We start from the raw sequence: 14,871 nt of genomic DNA, 5'->3' as shown, positions 1-14,871 counted from the left end.
GGACTCACCACGCGTGGAAAACGGTGAGTATCCGCCCCGGAACGCCTCCCGCCTGTCCATCTCCTTGCGATTGCCGCTGCGATCACATTTGTCGCTGGCGGCGTTGTTGCCCGGCGACGATCGTCGCCAGGCAACGCCACGCGTGCGCAATGCGTCTGCCGCGCGTGCGCATTTACGACCCGTTCGCACCACGGGCGAAGAACCGCTGTGTGCGAACGGGTCAGAATGACCCCCCATATGTTTTTCATGGGCACAGAAAAACGGTTACTTGTCAGGGATTTGGTTTCGCCTGCCACAAAGTCCCCGGTAACTTAAGTGCCGGCAATCGAGGCTTATAGGATAGTAGGATAGCCCCCATGTGAGTCAATTAGCCGTGATAAATTACCGCAACTAATTGTATACTGCCCATAGTTTCTCTCTCTCTCTCTCTCTCCCTCTCTCTCTCTCTTGCCCTCCCCCCCCTCTCTCTCTCTCTCTCTCTCTCTATATATATATATATATATATATATTGCAGTCCGTGGTGCAGGATTATTGGATGTAGAAGAAACTTAACTCCTGTGAAAATGTCTCTGAATAATACACATATTACTCGTGGATGGAAATAATAGAGGAATGAGTCAGGATTTCCTGCGGACACTGGAAAGACTGATATGTTTTTCCACAATCTTCGCTTTTTTCCCTGTCCCTGTGCTCTGGGGGGATGTAAACTGCTCAGAATAAAATAAAAAAGAATTTTAATAAGCCTCTAGATAAAAAAAAAAGAACCTGTTGGGATTATCCTGTGAAATCCTCAAAGGCTGCATATTATTATTTTTTTGTCACAGCACTAATCCAGAAGGAGAATATAATATGTAATTAAATTAACCTGCTTTAATGAGGAAAAGGAAGAAAGGACCAAGCGGGAAGCTCAGATGGATTTAACTCCTGTGGTTCCTGCGGGCAGTTTCCAAACCTACCACAAACCGCTGTTGGTGATGTCTTCACCAGATGTACTATACAACGCACTGTGCCTGACTTTCCCAGCAATGAGGTGATGCTAACTACATATGCCGTCAGTTTGTGATTTGGTGACCAGTTCAGTTCATGGTGGTCATTCCGAGTTGTTCGCTCGTTGCCAATTTTCGCAACGCAGCGATTAGGTGGAAAATGCGCATGCGCATGGTACGCAGAGCGCATGCGCTTAGTTATTTAACTGAGAACTTAGTAGATTTACACAAGCTCGAGTGAAGTTTTTTCAACGCTCCAGTGCTCGTAGTGTGATTGACAGGAAGTGGGTGTTTCTGGGCGGCCACGCAGGCGTGCCAAGGAAAAACGCGGGAGTGGCTGGAGAAACGGGGGAGTGGCTGGCCGAACGCAGGGTGTGTTTGTGACGTCAAACCAGGAACTAAACGGACTGAGCTGATCGCAATCTGTGAGTAGGTCTGGAGCTGCTCAGAAACTGCAAAGAAATATGTAATAGCAAATCTGCTATCCTTTCGTTCGCTACTCTGCTAAGCTAAGATTCACTCCCAGAGGGCGGCGGCCTAGCGTGTGCAATGCTGCTAAAAACAGCTAGCGAGCGAACAACTCGGAATGAGGGCCCATGAGTGGAAAAGTGCAAATACCAGTTATCAGCTTATGACACCGTACATCCCTTACTGGAAAAAAACAAAACCGCCTGGACATTAGTGTTTGACAAAGAAGATTTTTGTAAGGTGAATTTGACTAAAGTCAGAGAACTTTACTATTATATAAATCTTCATATCCATTTGGTTGCGTTTCCCCAGTTTTGAAGAGAGTGGGTATGCAGAAACCTGTAGCCAATCAGATCATTGGAATATTCACAGCAGCACAGACTGTTGCAGCAGATGTATCTATCTTGTGGAGGTAGACGAAGACTGAGAAGTAGTGGAAAGAGTAGGGTCCTACTACAGCTTAATGATGCAATAGGCCTTGTCAATGGCTGTCGGAAGATTGTGGGTTCAATAATGGTGTCATACACCAATTGTGTTTTGTTTTTAATAATCACATTTTGTTTATTTATTTACTGTTAAATTTTCTTTTAAATTTGTATTATTGTGATTTATATTATGTTACATTTCAAATTCAAATGTCATTTTTTTTTTTTTGTTTCCTATCAAAAAGAATGAGTTACCTTATCACCATTTGCAGAAGCCACGCAGACGGTTGTACAGACCATTGATTGCTATTATGACCCCATCAACAACAAATGATCAATTTCTGGTGCATGCCCGTTCTACCATAATTACATGGTTGGCATGACCATCATAAAGGTGAATGATCCTGAAAGCAACTTGTGCTCCTGAAATTTATTATGTACACCCTGAATGGGAAAACTAGTAACACTCCGACTGTACAGCATGACCCCGGGGACTGAAGAGCAGTAAGGTGAACCTGGCTAAAAAAATAAAAATAAAAAAAAAGGTAGTCCCAGGACTGGAGGATGTGAGCACTTGGCTGTATCCTACCCCAGGATGACCTATTCTACCTACAGTATATCACCGGCTGCCGTCCAGTCCCCTGGCTTCATCACCAAATGTATCCTACATCCTGAAAAGGTCAGTACATGAATGTTCTGCCTATGTACTCTTGTGAAACCCATGTAACTTGTATCGGTTGTATTACCATTCTCAGACTGCCACCACGCTTTCTTCCGGTCTTCGGCAAACGTGGTAATGACATTTTCGATTCGATGGCTGATGGGGTTGGTCAGGCGGTTGTAAGGTCTTCGCGAGTCACAGACAAAGCACTTCTTCTCATCCTGGTGAACATGGTAACAGTTATGAAATACTCTGATCAAATTCTAAAATTGCATATGAGGCCTAAAAGAAGAACCTTGCCCGAATGGCATTTTTTAGAGATAGACCCACCAAATGACAGAATTATTGATTTGTCATGTTTAGGATGCCTGCAGCTGCATAGGTCTTTCCTGATAAGAGTCAGTACTCTAAAGGGCCCCATACACTAGAACGATATGTCTGAGGCTGAAGTCGGAGGCGACTTCCCTTGAACTCTCTCGGGAGCTTCCCGGGAGTGGTTCCATACGATTCCACACGATTTGGTCCATTTTGCATACGATATATAGTATGCGATCCCAGCCATGCCTGCGGGAACCGACATATCACGAGTGCAGCACTAACGATATAGGGAAGCCGATCCAACCCTCACGAGAACGCGCATCGGATCGAATCGGATCGGAAACACCTCCAATATGCCCGATTTCACCCGATATATCGGCCTGAATGCCCGAAATTGGATGAAATCGGGCATTATCGTTCTAGTGTATGGAGCCCTTAAGACTTCACACTGGAGAACTTTGGATACAACGCTCAGTGCAAACGAATAGCCAGTGCTGAGTCATTATCATGGGAGAAACTGTCAATTAACTTCAGAAACAGGAAAGAGTCATTTGGAAACTTCAGGGGTTCTAGATTCAGGATCCACAGTGGTTATGCCAGTTTGAAAATAATTTTCTTATTCTGTTACCCGTGCCAATGACGCCACAACGCAGCGGTAGCCACCCCTTGCTCTTGCAAGGGACGGATGTGAATGAAGGGCACTCTAGTGATCCCATGGTGTTCCCTTGCTCTGAAAGCAAGTATATACTAAAGGCAAAGGTGCTGCCGCTCCCAAATATAAGGGGTAATTCAGACCTGATCGTAGCAGCAAATTTGTTAGCAGTTGGGCAAACCCGTGTGCACTGCAGGTGTGGCAGATGTAACATGTGCAGAGAGAGTTATATTTGGGTGGGGTGTGTTCAAACTGAAATCTAAATTGCAGTGTAAAAATAAAGCAGCCAGTATTTACTCTGCACAGAAACAATATAACCCACCCAAATCTAACTCTCTCTGCACATGTTACATCTCCCCCCACCCCCCTGCAGTGCACATAGTTTTGCCCAACTGCTAACAAGTTTGCTGCTATGGGGGGTAATTCTGAGTTGATCGCAGCAGGAACTTTGTTAGCAGTTGGGCAAAACCATGTGCACTGCAGGGGAGGCAGATATAACATGTGCAGAGAGAGTTAGATTTGGGTGCGGTGTGTTCAATCTGCAATCTAAATTGCAGTGTAAAAATAAAGCAGCCAGTATTTACCCTGCACAGAAACAAAATAACCCACCCAAATCTAACTCTCTCTGCACATGTTACATCTGCCACACCTGCAGTGCACATGGTTTTGCCCAACTGCTAAAAAATGTCCTGCTGCGATCAACTTGGAATTACCCCCATGATCAGGTCTGAATTACCCCCATAGTTACAAACAGGTAAGTTGTCATTGGAACCAACACGCTCCATCCCTATTAATAATGCACTAATAAGAAACTTTGAATATATTGTATTTACATTATCATGAGGCACAGCGAATAGTAAATACGTTTAGGAAGTAAATATTAAGGGGTCTAGTCATGAAGCAGTGAAAAGAGTGGAGAAGTGAAACAGTGGAGAAGTTGCCCATGGCAACCAATCAGCTGCTCTGTACAATTGTACAATATGCAAATTATAAATGTTACTTCAATGCTGATTGGTTGCCATGGACAACTTCTCCATTGGCTCAATTCTCCACTCTTATCACTGCTTCATGAATATACCCCTTATTGTGGTATAACATGTAAGTAAGAACTATCGCGGCAAATCACCAAGCTCCAGATTTAAAGACAACTCCTCAACATGATTCCCTCATACAGGGGGTCATTCCGAGTTGTTCGTTCGTTGCTGATTTTTGCAATGGAGCGATTAAGGCGAAAAGGCGCATGGTACGCAGTGCGCATGCGCTAAGTATTTTAGCTCAAAACTTAGTAGATTTACTCACGTCCGAACGAAGAATTTTCATCGGTGAAGTGATTGGAGTGTGATTGACAGGAAGTGGGTGTTTCTGGGCGGAAACTGACCGTTTTCTGGGAGTGTGTGGAAAAACGCAGGCGTGCCAGGATAAAACGCGGGAGTGTCTGGAGAAACGGGGGAGTGGCTGGCCGAACGCAGGGCGTGTTTGTGACAAAACTGACTGAACTGATCGCAGTGTAGGAGTAAGTCTCGAACTACTCAGAAACTGCTAAGAATTTTCTATTCGCAATTCTGCTAATCTTTTGTTCGCAATTCTGCTAAGCTAAGATACACTCCCAGAGGGCGGCGGCCTAGCGTGTGCAATGCTGCTAATATCTGCTAGCGAGCGAACAACTCGGTATGACCACCACAGTTATTCTTGGAAAGCTTATTTTTTAATTTCTTTGTATTTCCAATTTGCTTTCTGGCTCCATAGATTCCTGCAGATTAAGATTCTTGGCCGCACTCACCTGAAGATGACTCACAATACAATAGGGCTGCGATCTCTGGAGTCCACAGGTTGACGTAGCCTTGAGTTTGTCCGCACGTCCAACGAGCAGGTCCCCAGTGCCCGGATAGCAGCTGCCCTGAGAGCAGCCGTACGGCTGCTCAGGATTCTGGGCAAGTACGCCGACAAACAGCGCTGCAGACAGACAAAACAGTGTCAAGGGCTTGTACGGCTCTACACATCATCACAGAAATGTTTTTGTAATAGACATTAAACACTCAGCGGGAGATGTATCAAAGCTTGGGGAGAGATAAAGCGGAAAGAGATAAAGTACCGGCCTATCAGCTCCTAACTGCCGTGTTACAGGCTGTGTTTGAAAAATGACAGTTAGGAGCTGATTGGTTGGTACTTTATCTTTGTCCACTTTATCTCTTACCAAGGCTTAAAGAGAAATTGTACTGTGCACATGATCATAATAATAACCGCAACTGAGAATTGCATCCGTCAAACAAAACAAGTGGTACGTTGCAATTATTTATACAGCCAGAATAAGAAACAATACTGACATTGGGCAACTAGAAAGTGCCATTGTCCGTGTGTGCGGAACGTGAATGCGTACTGAGGATTGCATGTATCATGTACAGTAGTACAAGAGAGGTGTTACTGTGCAAAGCCGGCACATGCATTAGACAACCTAGGCTCCTGCCTGGGACACGCCAGATACTGGGGGGGCCAAGATTAACTTCACAGTTTTATATATTCTATGTTACCTAGGGCCTCCTGCGGGTCTTGGGGGTAACTGTACTGTACAAACCTGCTAGAAATTGCAGGAAGATAAGTTACCCATAGCTTCTAGCTATCATTTTACAGAATGATGGCTTGGTTGCTATAGGCAACCCCTTCACTTCTCCACTTCGTAACGTTTGATACATCTCCCCCTTAATCTGGTGCTGTGACATTAAAAAATATATATAATGTTAGCAGGTATGGAAGAGGAAACTTTTGAGGTCAATAATGGAAATTCCAGGACAAATGCTTCCGGTGAAACATCTGAATGACACAATTTCTATCCTGTTCCCACCCAGAGCCGGCCCTAACCAATATGATGCCCTAGGCAAGATTTTGGCTGGTGCCCCCTAACACCACCGGTGGTTCCGCCTCTGACCTTGCACCTCTTTCCCAGCACCATCACCCCTCACCCATAGCAGTCCTTATTTTGGTGTTTGTACCCCCTATATTTTAAATAGGAACAGTTCGCACATTTGGTGCTCAGCCCAAAAAGGGGTGTGCTTTTGCTGGCAAGGGGCATAGCCACACAATAGTAACCCCAATTCCAATTAAGACACACAGTTCTGCAACTTTATTCACATTTGATCATGCGATAGTGTCCATAATTCATATTACATCCCACAGTAGTATCACTTTACCTTATAAACGTTACTCCTCACAGTAGAGCCCTTTATTCACATTACATCACACTGAATTGCTCCTTATTCACATTCCACCACACCCTATTGCTTTTATTCACATTAGACAACACAGTAGTGCCCTTTCTATACGCAACGCCACATAGTAGAGTACCTTATACACATAATGCCACAGAGTAATGCCCCTTACACATATGAGACACATTATTAGTGTCCTTATAAACACAATGCGCCTTACACATTATGACAACCTTTATTAATGCCCTTTTACACATAATATCCCTTACACATATGCCGCACATTATTAATGCTCTTATACACATAATGACACACATAGTGCCCCCTACACATATGTTGCACATTATTAATGCATTTTTACATAACACACATAATGCTCCTTACACATATTCCGAACACTACTGCACAACCAACCCACTCACATGCACACAGCACTCACACTGCCACTAACACTGTGACCTCTGCCTCTGCTTGGATACAGATGTGTCCTCATAAATCTTGCCTCAATGCTAACGTCGGGCACCTTTTTTTTTATTTAAATGCAGCTTATTTGCATTGCTATGTGGCTAGGGTGCACAAGCAGCTTCTGCTGATTAAAATGATGTGCAGCATGCCTATATACTGTGTGAGGCTGTGGCTGTATCTGCATATGAAATGCTACACACAGAATATAGGCATGCCGCGTATCATTTTAATCAGCAGAAGCTGCTGATGCCCCTAGGCATATCAAATGCCCTAGGCAATTGCCTAGTTTGCCTATGCCTATGGCCGGCTCTGTTCCCACCTGCTGCGTCACATCAGTCCCCGCTAATACATTGGAATATGTCCTGCCGGACTCATAAAAATAAAAAGGAACCACGTTCAGTCCCGTCTCTCCCAAAATAACCTCCTAGACATACCGAGTGGCACCTCAGTAGAATGTGTGTACATATATATATATTTAACAAGTGAGCATCCCCAGACAGGGCCTCAGACTCCTAATCTCTCCGCTGTAGGAATTCCTGTGCCACCTCCCTGCAAGTGAACATCCCTGCCAGGACAATTTACTTTTTGTTGCCATTCCCATCTAATCATTTCAGAGGAAGAATTTTGATCCTGTCAGTTATTGTGCTTCACTCCCACATTCCAGCTGGAAAATCCCTCCTAATGCAGAACTGAGCCCGACTCCCACGTGTGATTTGCTGTGGACAGGTCTAACGACACTGGTCTGTAACCCTTTCCAGGGGGTGAGGCGATTTACCGCTCTAGTCAGCCGTGCCTCAACATGGAACTCTGGCAGCCAGAGGCTGGATGGTGTCGCTGGCACCTCAAGCTCCACAACAGGTGGAGAGCTGCAGGATGCCCGAGTCAGCCTTGGAAATGCAGAAATAATAGCCAGGCCCTATGTGCGGCAAAGCATTGCCATTGTTTATTCTGGCGGCATCAAGTAGCAGGTTAGACGGTAACACGTTGCGCTTGCAACCCCTTCATCATGTATAGGTGGCATAGCTATAATGGGTGCAGTGTGTGTGTTGCGCAGATGGGTCAGTGGGTCCAGGAGGACCCACTTTGTATACTCACCTCTCCGGAGTCCCGCATCGGCGCTGCACAAATCACTGGGAAAATGGAGTGGCGGCCATTTTCGTGGAGATTTGAACAGTAGAACAATCTAGTCTACTAGCAACTGCGCTGCAGAGAGAGAGAGCAGGGGCCCGCATGGACACTGCACACGGGCCCCTCTCCTTTCTTAAATCGTCCCTGTGTATATCAATTCCTGTGAGGAAGCAGCTGTATTTCGTAAAACACTGGTATGAATTCTAATGCCATACCATACAATTCAGTTTCTAAGTCTAGCTGCTTCTGATTGGCTGATTATGGGGGTCATTCCGAGTTGATCGCTCGCTAGCTAGTTTTAGCAGCCGTGCAAACGCTATGCCGCCTCCCACTGGGAGTGTATTTTAGCTTAGCAGAAGTGCGAACGAAGGGATTGCAGAGCGGCTACAAAAAATTTTTGTGTAGTTTCAGAGTAGCTCAAAACCTACTCAGCGCTTGCGATCACTTCAGACTGTTCAGTTCCGGATTTGACATCACAAACACGCCCTGCGTTCGCCCAGCCACGCCTGTGTTTTTCCTGGCACACCTGCATTTTTCCGCACACTCCCTGAAAATGGTCAGTTGCCACCCAGAAACGCCCACTTCATGTCAATCACTCTGCGGCCAGCAGTGCCACTGAAATGCATCGCTAGACCCTGTGCAAAACTACATCATTCGTTGTGCCTGTAGCATACGCATGCACAGAACTGCAGATTTTTAGCCTGATCGCTGTGCTGCGAACAAATGCAGTTAGCGATCAACTCGGAATGACCCCCAATGTGTGGAGCCCTCTTCGGTCAGTAGCTGTTTTATTATATGATGTCCCAGCCGTCTATTTACATCACATAAGTGACATTTCCAATTGGATCATTCAAAATAGGAGATTCCCATTGAATTGTTAAAGGGGAAGAACAAAAAGTGTTTGTATTTCATTTACTTTGGCTTTAATTTAATTTTATATTGAAAATGCAACTTTCACCTCTATTAATAAAACCATAAAGACAAGATTATCTATGTAATATTATTACGCATATGACACTTTATTATATTGTGTACAAATAGGGTACTGCGGGTTTAACATTTTCTACTAACACTGGCAAGTGCATTTACGGCAAGTATGGTTGGTGTAATGGTTAGCATTACTGCCTCACAGCACTGATGTCATGGGTTCAATTCCCACCATGACCCTAACTGTGTGGAGTTTGTATATTCTCCCCGTGCTTACGTGGGTTTCCTGTGGGTACTCCAGTTTCCTCCCACAATCCAAAAATATACTGGTAGGCTAACTGACTCCTGACAAAAAAAATGAACCTTGAACTGTGTCCATCTCATATATGCACATAATTATGCTTTTTTGCACGATGTTCCAGTGTACTTTCTGTGCACATACGCGTCTACCTCTCAAAAAATGAAAGCGGTTGGTTTTCCATGAAAAAAACCCTGCAATTTTTGCTACATCCGAAGCTGCTGTATTACATTTCGCCCATAAGATGGGCACAGACGGAAATTGATGCCGCATAATTTACAGGCCACATCTGCAGTATGTGCATCTACCTGTAAATTGCAGTCAGCTATTGTCCTTAATTCCTATAGTAACATGGGCAACCCAGGCTAGGAAAAGGTTAATGGTCAGCTCGTAAAACTCACTTCCTCCACCAGGAGCCCTGGCATCCATCCCGCGTCTCTGGTTTCTCATGGCGTACAGCGCTGGGAAGCAGAGTGCAGCCCACAGAGCCGCCCAGCCTTTGCTTGCTTTATCTTCTAATAACATCTTTTGTTACTTTTATTTAAAATAACAATCGTGATTTCCTGTCATTTTTTCTCGCAGTTTCAGTAGACCTCTAACAGATATAGTAAGTGGTTTCATTTGCCTTCATAGACATATGGTCACAGATCGGCCTTGAGTGGGCACCAGTTATTACACTGTTTTAGTGATGCATTTTACCGTTTGCGCCCCAGAAGGCCGCAACACTCCCCCCAACTGCACTTGGCCACTTTATTTTGTGAGGTTTATCCTGTGCAAAAAATTGCTTTGGTCTACCATGATAAGCAAACAAGTAACACTAACTAATGGTACTAGGGGGCTTATTCACTAATCAGACATACAGTAACTCAACCAATAAGCAATCAGTATTTATCAGGTAGTAATTTCGATTAGAAAAAGCATTCCTTTCAACAGCCCCAGTTCTGTACTCCGGTGGCTGAGTGGTAACACTGGAAATGGGTGTGGTTCATGTACCAATCCATCCATCTGTCTCCCTCTTGGCTCCAGCAACGAGCAACAGGTGGGTGTCAAAAGATATAGCGATACAGCCATTCGGCGCTCGGTCCAAGCAGCTGAATCATTTCTGAATCACATGAATTCTGTTCCTTCGGGTGGGAGGTCACCGCCCACAGCAGGATAGCGCTCACCCCCTAGCCAGATTGACTCTTTTTTTTCATCAAATTACTATCAGCCAGCAAATTCATTTCAGGACTGGAGTCACACTGATGTTTATTTATTTATTTGTTAACAGTTTCTTATATAACGCAGCAAATTCCGTTGCGCTTTACAATTAGAACAACCGTAATAGAACAAAACTGGGTAAAAACAGACAGACATAGAGGTAGGAAGGCCCTGCTCACAAGCTTACAATCTATAGGGGAATAGGCATTGATACACAAGGATATATGCTACCTATTGCATAATGGTCCACCAGATTGCTAGGTTATTAATGGGTTGTATGATATGATCACCCCGCAATGTTGGCCAAGTGTCAGGAGGGTGTGAGAGTAAAGAAAGACAAGATATGTGATGTTATGTGTACTGTACAGAGAGGATGTAATTAGATAGGGAAGCATTGAAGGTTTATGCCGGTGGGTCTGGAATTTGATAGGCTTGTCTGAAGAGGTGAGTTTTTAGGGAACGTTTAAAGGTTTGGAGACTAGAGGAGAGTCTTATTGTGCGTGGGAGGGCATTCCACAGAGTGGGTGAAGCCCGGATAAACTCCTGTAATTTTGAGTGTGAACAAGTAATACGTGTGGATGAGAGACGCAGATCTCGTGCAGAACGGAGAGGTCGGGTTGGGAGATATTTTGAGATGAGTGAAGAGATGTATGATGGTGCAGTTTGGTTAGTAGCCTTGTATGTCAGTAAAAGTATTTTATATTTAATACGGTAAAATACCGGTTGAGCCAGTTATCTGCAATCTCCTAGTATGTGTCCAGGGTCATGGCGTGATTCTGAGTCGGAAAGTTCTATGTGCTCGGGTGTGAATGGCGAGCTTTTGAATACACCGTTTGCGCAGAAGCACATTTAAACATTTTGGCGTATGTTCATACAGAACCCAGATGGATCTGTGTCTTGGGGGTAGCAGCAATGCGCACGGAACAGCCATGTCTTGTGGGAGTGTCATGGGCGTCGTCATAAAATCAACATTAGCCGTACGGATTGGAGTACTAGCAATAGGTAGTCATTCTGGCTTCCGCGGTTACTTGCAGCTACAGCCACTTTGCGTAGGGGTTAGAATCAGCCCCTTATTGTGTACAGTATAGTGGAAAATGTTTCTCCATAATCTAATCTAATGTAAGAATATCAGACGTGTACAAGAAGACACTGTCTAGTTCTGTAACGCCCCCTCAGCTGCATGAACGTCGGTCATCTGATCGGAAATTCATGCAGCTGAAGACAGTGAAGCCGGACACTGGCATTGGCTTTGGAACGCCCAGACTTTCTCCAACTCTGCCCGTCGCCGCCCCCTGCTCCTCCCCCAAATGGCCGCGACATGTCAATCACGCTGCAGCTTTTTGGGTACTGCATGGCATCTCGCAGAACGAGGTCTGCACATGGGCAGATCTCTCACCATCGGAGATGTATGCAAACCATCACGTCATTTGTATCGATTTTTATTCTAGTGCGTGTTTTTGTATTTTACGTATTTTGCATCTTAGACGCTTCTCTGCAATAAATAATAATTTGCAGCCTAAATAATAAGAATAGATTACAAGAGTGACATGGAAAATGCTCAAAAAGTGCCCTTTTATTCTGCCGCCAGTCGGCAGCCTATTGAAAGATAGGAACGTTTCCAGGGGCAAATCATTGAATCTTAATGCATATTACGGATAGATGTCAACTGTGCTGTCATCGGGTGTGGTTCATCAAATCGACAGTGTCTAGGTGAACAATGTTTAGGTCGACCACTATAGGTCGACAGTCACTAGGTCGACATGGATGGAAGGTCGACAGGGTTTATAGGTCGACATGTGTTAGGTCGACAGGTCCAAAGGTCGACATGAGGATTTTTTTTTGTGTTGTTTTCTTCATAGAGTGACCGGGATCCCAAATTAGTGCACCGCGTCCCCTCGCATGGTGCTACCGCTTCGCTCAGCACACTTTACCGTTCCAATCGTAGTCCACGTGGATCGTTAAGTATGAAAAAATTCAAAAAAAGATTTAAAAAAAAAAAAACTCATGTCGACCTTTAGACCTGTCGACCTAGCACATGTCGACCTTCCATCCATGTCGACCTAGTGACTGTCAACCTATAGTGGTCGACCTAAACATTGTCGACCTAGACACTGTCGATCTTCAGACCGGATCCCGCTGTCATCACCTCTGTGTGTCCTCTACCAGTAAATACTGCGGGAAGCATATAAATAATTAATGCTTTGATGATGAAACGTTATTGATGAGTGATATGTAAATATGGCCGGTTGTTTTATTTAGTGCTTCCGGACATTTTTAAACCAACTGGAGCCAAAAACAAATGAATACTCCAAATAGGTTAACTCTTTCATTATCATCAGGGACGTCAGGCTGCACTTTTTCCGCTGGTTCACTGGTGATACATTCCCACTTATCAAACACATCCCAAAAGGCTATTTATTAATGCAATGCAGGTACAGCAAACGTGCAGAGCAAAGGGATGTCTATATACAAGGATCACATTTGTTCTCATGGTGAGAATCTCATCTGGCGAAACAGAAGAAAAGCGCATATAATGTTATAATTTAGCAGGTCACATGGTACCATCGATGACGACCATTGATGATTAACCCACCGATGGCCATCCCTAGGTTGTACACGCCCATGCAGCACTGGCTACACCCACACAGCAATGGTCACACCCACACCAGACTAGCCACACCTCTACCCCTTCTTACAATAGGACATATTGAATATTTTCATGCCCAGGCTCGTGTGGCCCTTATTCCCGCCCTGGTTACAGTAACCTTTGCTAAAATACTGAGCACTCCTGATAACATACAGGGTGAATGAGCTGCTCTGGTATCACCCTGCACAAATGCGTCAGGGTTTGGCAAGCATGCATTCCAAGGCTTTCCACGATACGTCTCCGCAGGCTGGCTGAGCATCATGGGAGAAGGGGTTCAGGAGCAGCTGGAGAGCCGGAGGCTGCCAACCCCTTAACTAGCTGAATCTAACTGCAGCACATTCCTCTGCAGATATCCCAGATCTGGGCGAGATGATCGGGGAAAATGATGTTACAGCACAAATATGTTCCCTGGCTCCGTATTACCACAGCTGCAATGGCTGTGGAACAGGGATACAATTGTTCACGGCACCAGGGTGCTCCCTCGCCGGTTCCAGCGCATTCTGCCGCGCAATCGCTTATGCAGAATAACCAGCAGAGAGCTGACTGTGCTTAAATGCAATCCGTATTAATGTGCATTTTTCTAAATAATAGCGACCTGCATCAGTTAGCATGAATGGTAGTTAAATTGGACAAATATGCCATTTGTATATAAGTTATATGTCCTAAATGTTAATATGATTATGTGAAATTATTGTTTTAATATTTTCAGGTGGAAATCTAAGCATATAAACAGATTTCCCTTATTCCGCCAGCTTATCCTATTATTTACGACCAAACATCCTGAAATCCCTACCCAGCATTGACGGCTATCTCCGGCGCTCTCCATGAACTGATCTTACCTTGTCGGCTATTTCGCAGGTGTTTATACATGTGAATGTGCGCTACGTGCATTGTCAGCGAGTCTGTGTGGTCGCAAAGTACAGCATGTGCTGGACACAAAGGGTGGCAGATGGCTATAGGCCTATAGGTCAGGCCTGGCATGTTTAGTTACCAATTGGGGTACACATACACAGCATAGTGCCACAAATTGTGGGTCTATGAAAAGGGTGTGGCCAGTATGATGCTATTCTGTCACATCCCGCCTCTTTCACTAAGAAGCGTGCGGAATGCGGGAGGATGATTGCGAGTCCCCGTTGCGAGATGTTCCACTACTATGGCGTAAGGCATGGAACACTGAGTACCATTTGGCATATTAAGCTCTACGGCAAATAGGTTAATATCACAAGTAGCCAGGTTCAGGTGTTCACACAAACCTTACACTGTATATTTCCCAACTGTGCCGATTTCGGCGGGAGTGTCTGATTTTAGGGGACTGCCTGCGGGCCCGCAATCTGGATGTTTGTGCTGATTTACTGTAGGTTGAGAGGTGTTTCCATAAAAACGCCATAAGTTTATTTCTGGAGAGAGATAAAGTAGAGAGAGATATAGGCCCAAATGTATTAAGCCTTAACAAGAAATAAAGTGGAGACGGATAAAGAGTGATGTGACCAGCC

At 44.8% G+C, this 14,871-nt stretch overlaps 1 protein-coding gene across 4 annotated transcripts in view; it reads right to left on the bottom strand.

Annotated features, from left to right (window-relative positions):
* The window catches only part of LOC134958467 (laminin subunit beta-2-like), a 203,161-nt gene that overhangs the window by 127,163 nt on the left and 61,127 nt on the right, over nt 1–14,871 (bottom strand). For all 4 annotated transcript variants that reach the window (XM_063941099.1, XM_063941100.1, XM_063941101.1 and 1 more), the window contains exons 3-4: nt 5,291–5,463; nt 2,626–2,761 (exon numbers count right to left, since the gene is read on the bottom strand). In XM_063941099.1, the coding sequence (XP_063797169.1) occupies nt 2,626–2,761; nt 5,291–5,463 (309 nt within the window). The remainder of the gene's footprint in view (nt 1–2,625; nt 2,762–5,290; nt 5,464–14,871) is intronic.

Source organism: Pseudophryne corroboree, chromosome 9, assembly GCF_028390025.1.
Source record: "Pseudophryne corroboree isolate aPseCor3 chromosome 9, aPseCor3.hap2, whole genome shotgun sequence".
In the NCBI taxonomy this organism is placed as follows: domain Eukaryota; kingdom Metazoa; phylum Chordata; class Amphibia; order Anura; family Myobatrachidae; genus Pseudophryne; species Pseudophryne corroboree.
Note: the sequence above shows the minus strand (reverse complement) of the source record. Positions and strands in the feature narration are given on the sequence as shown.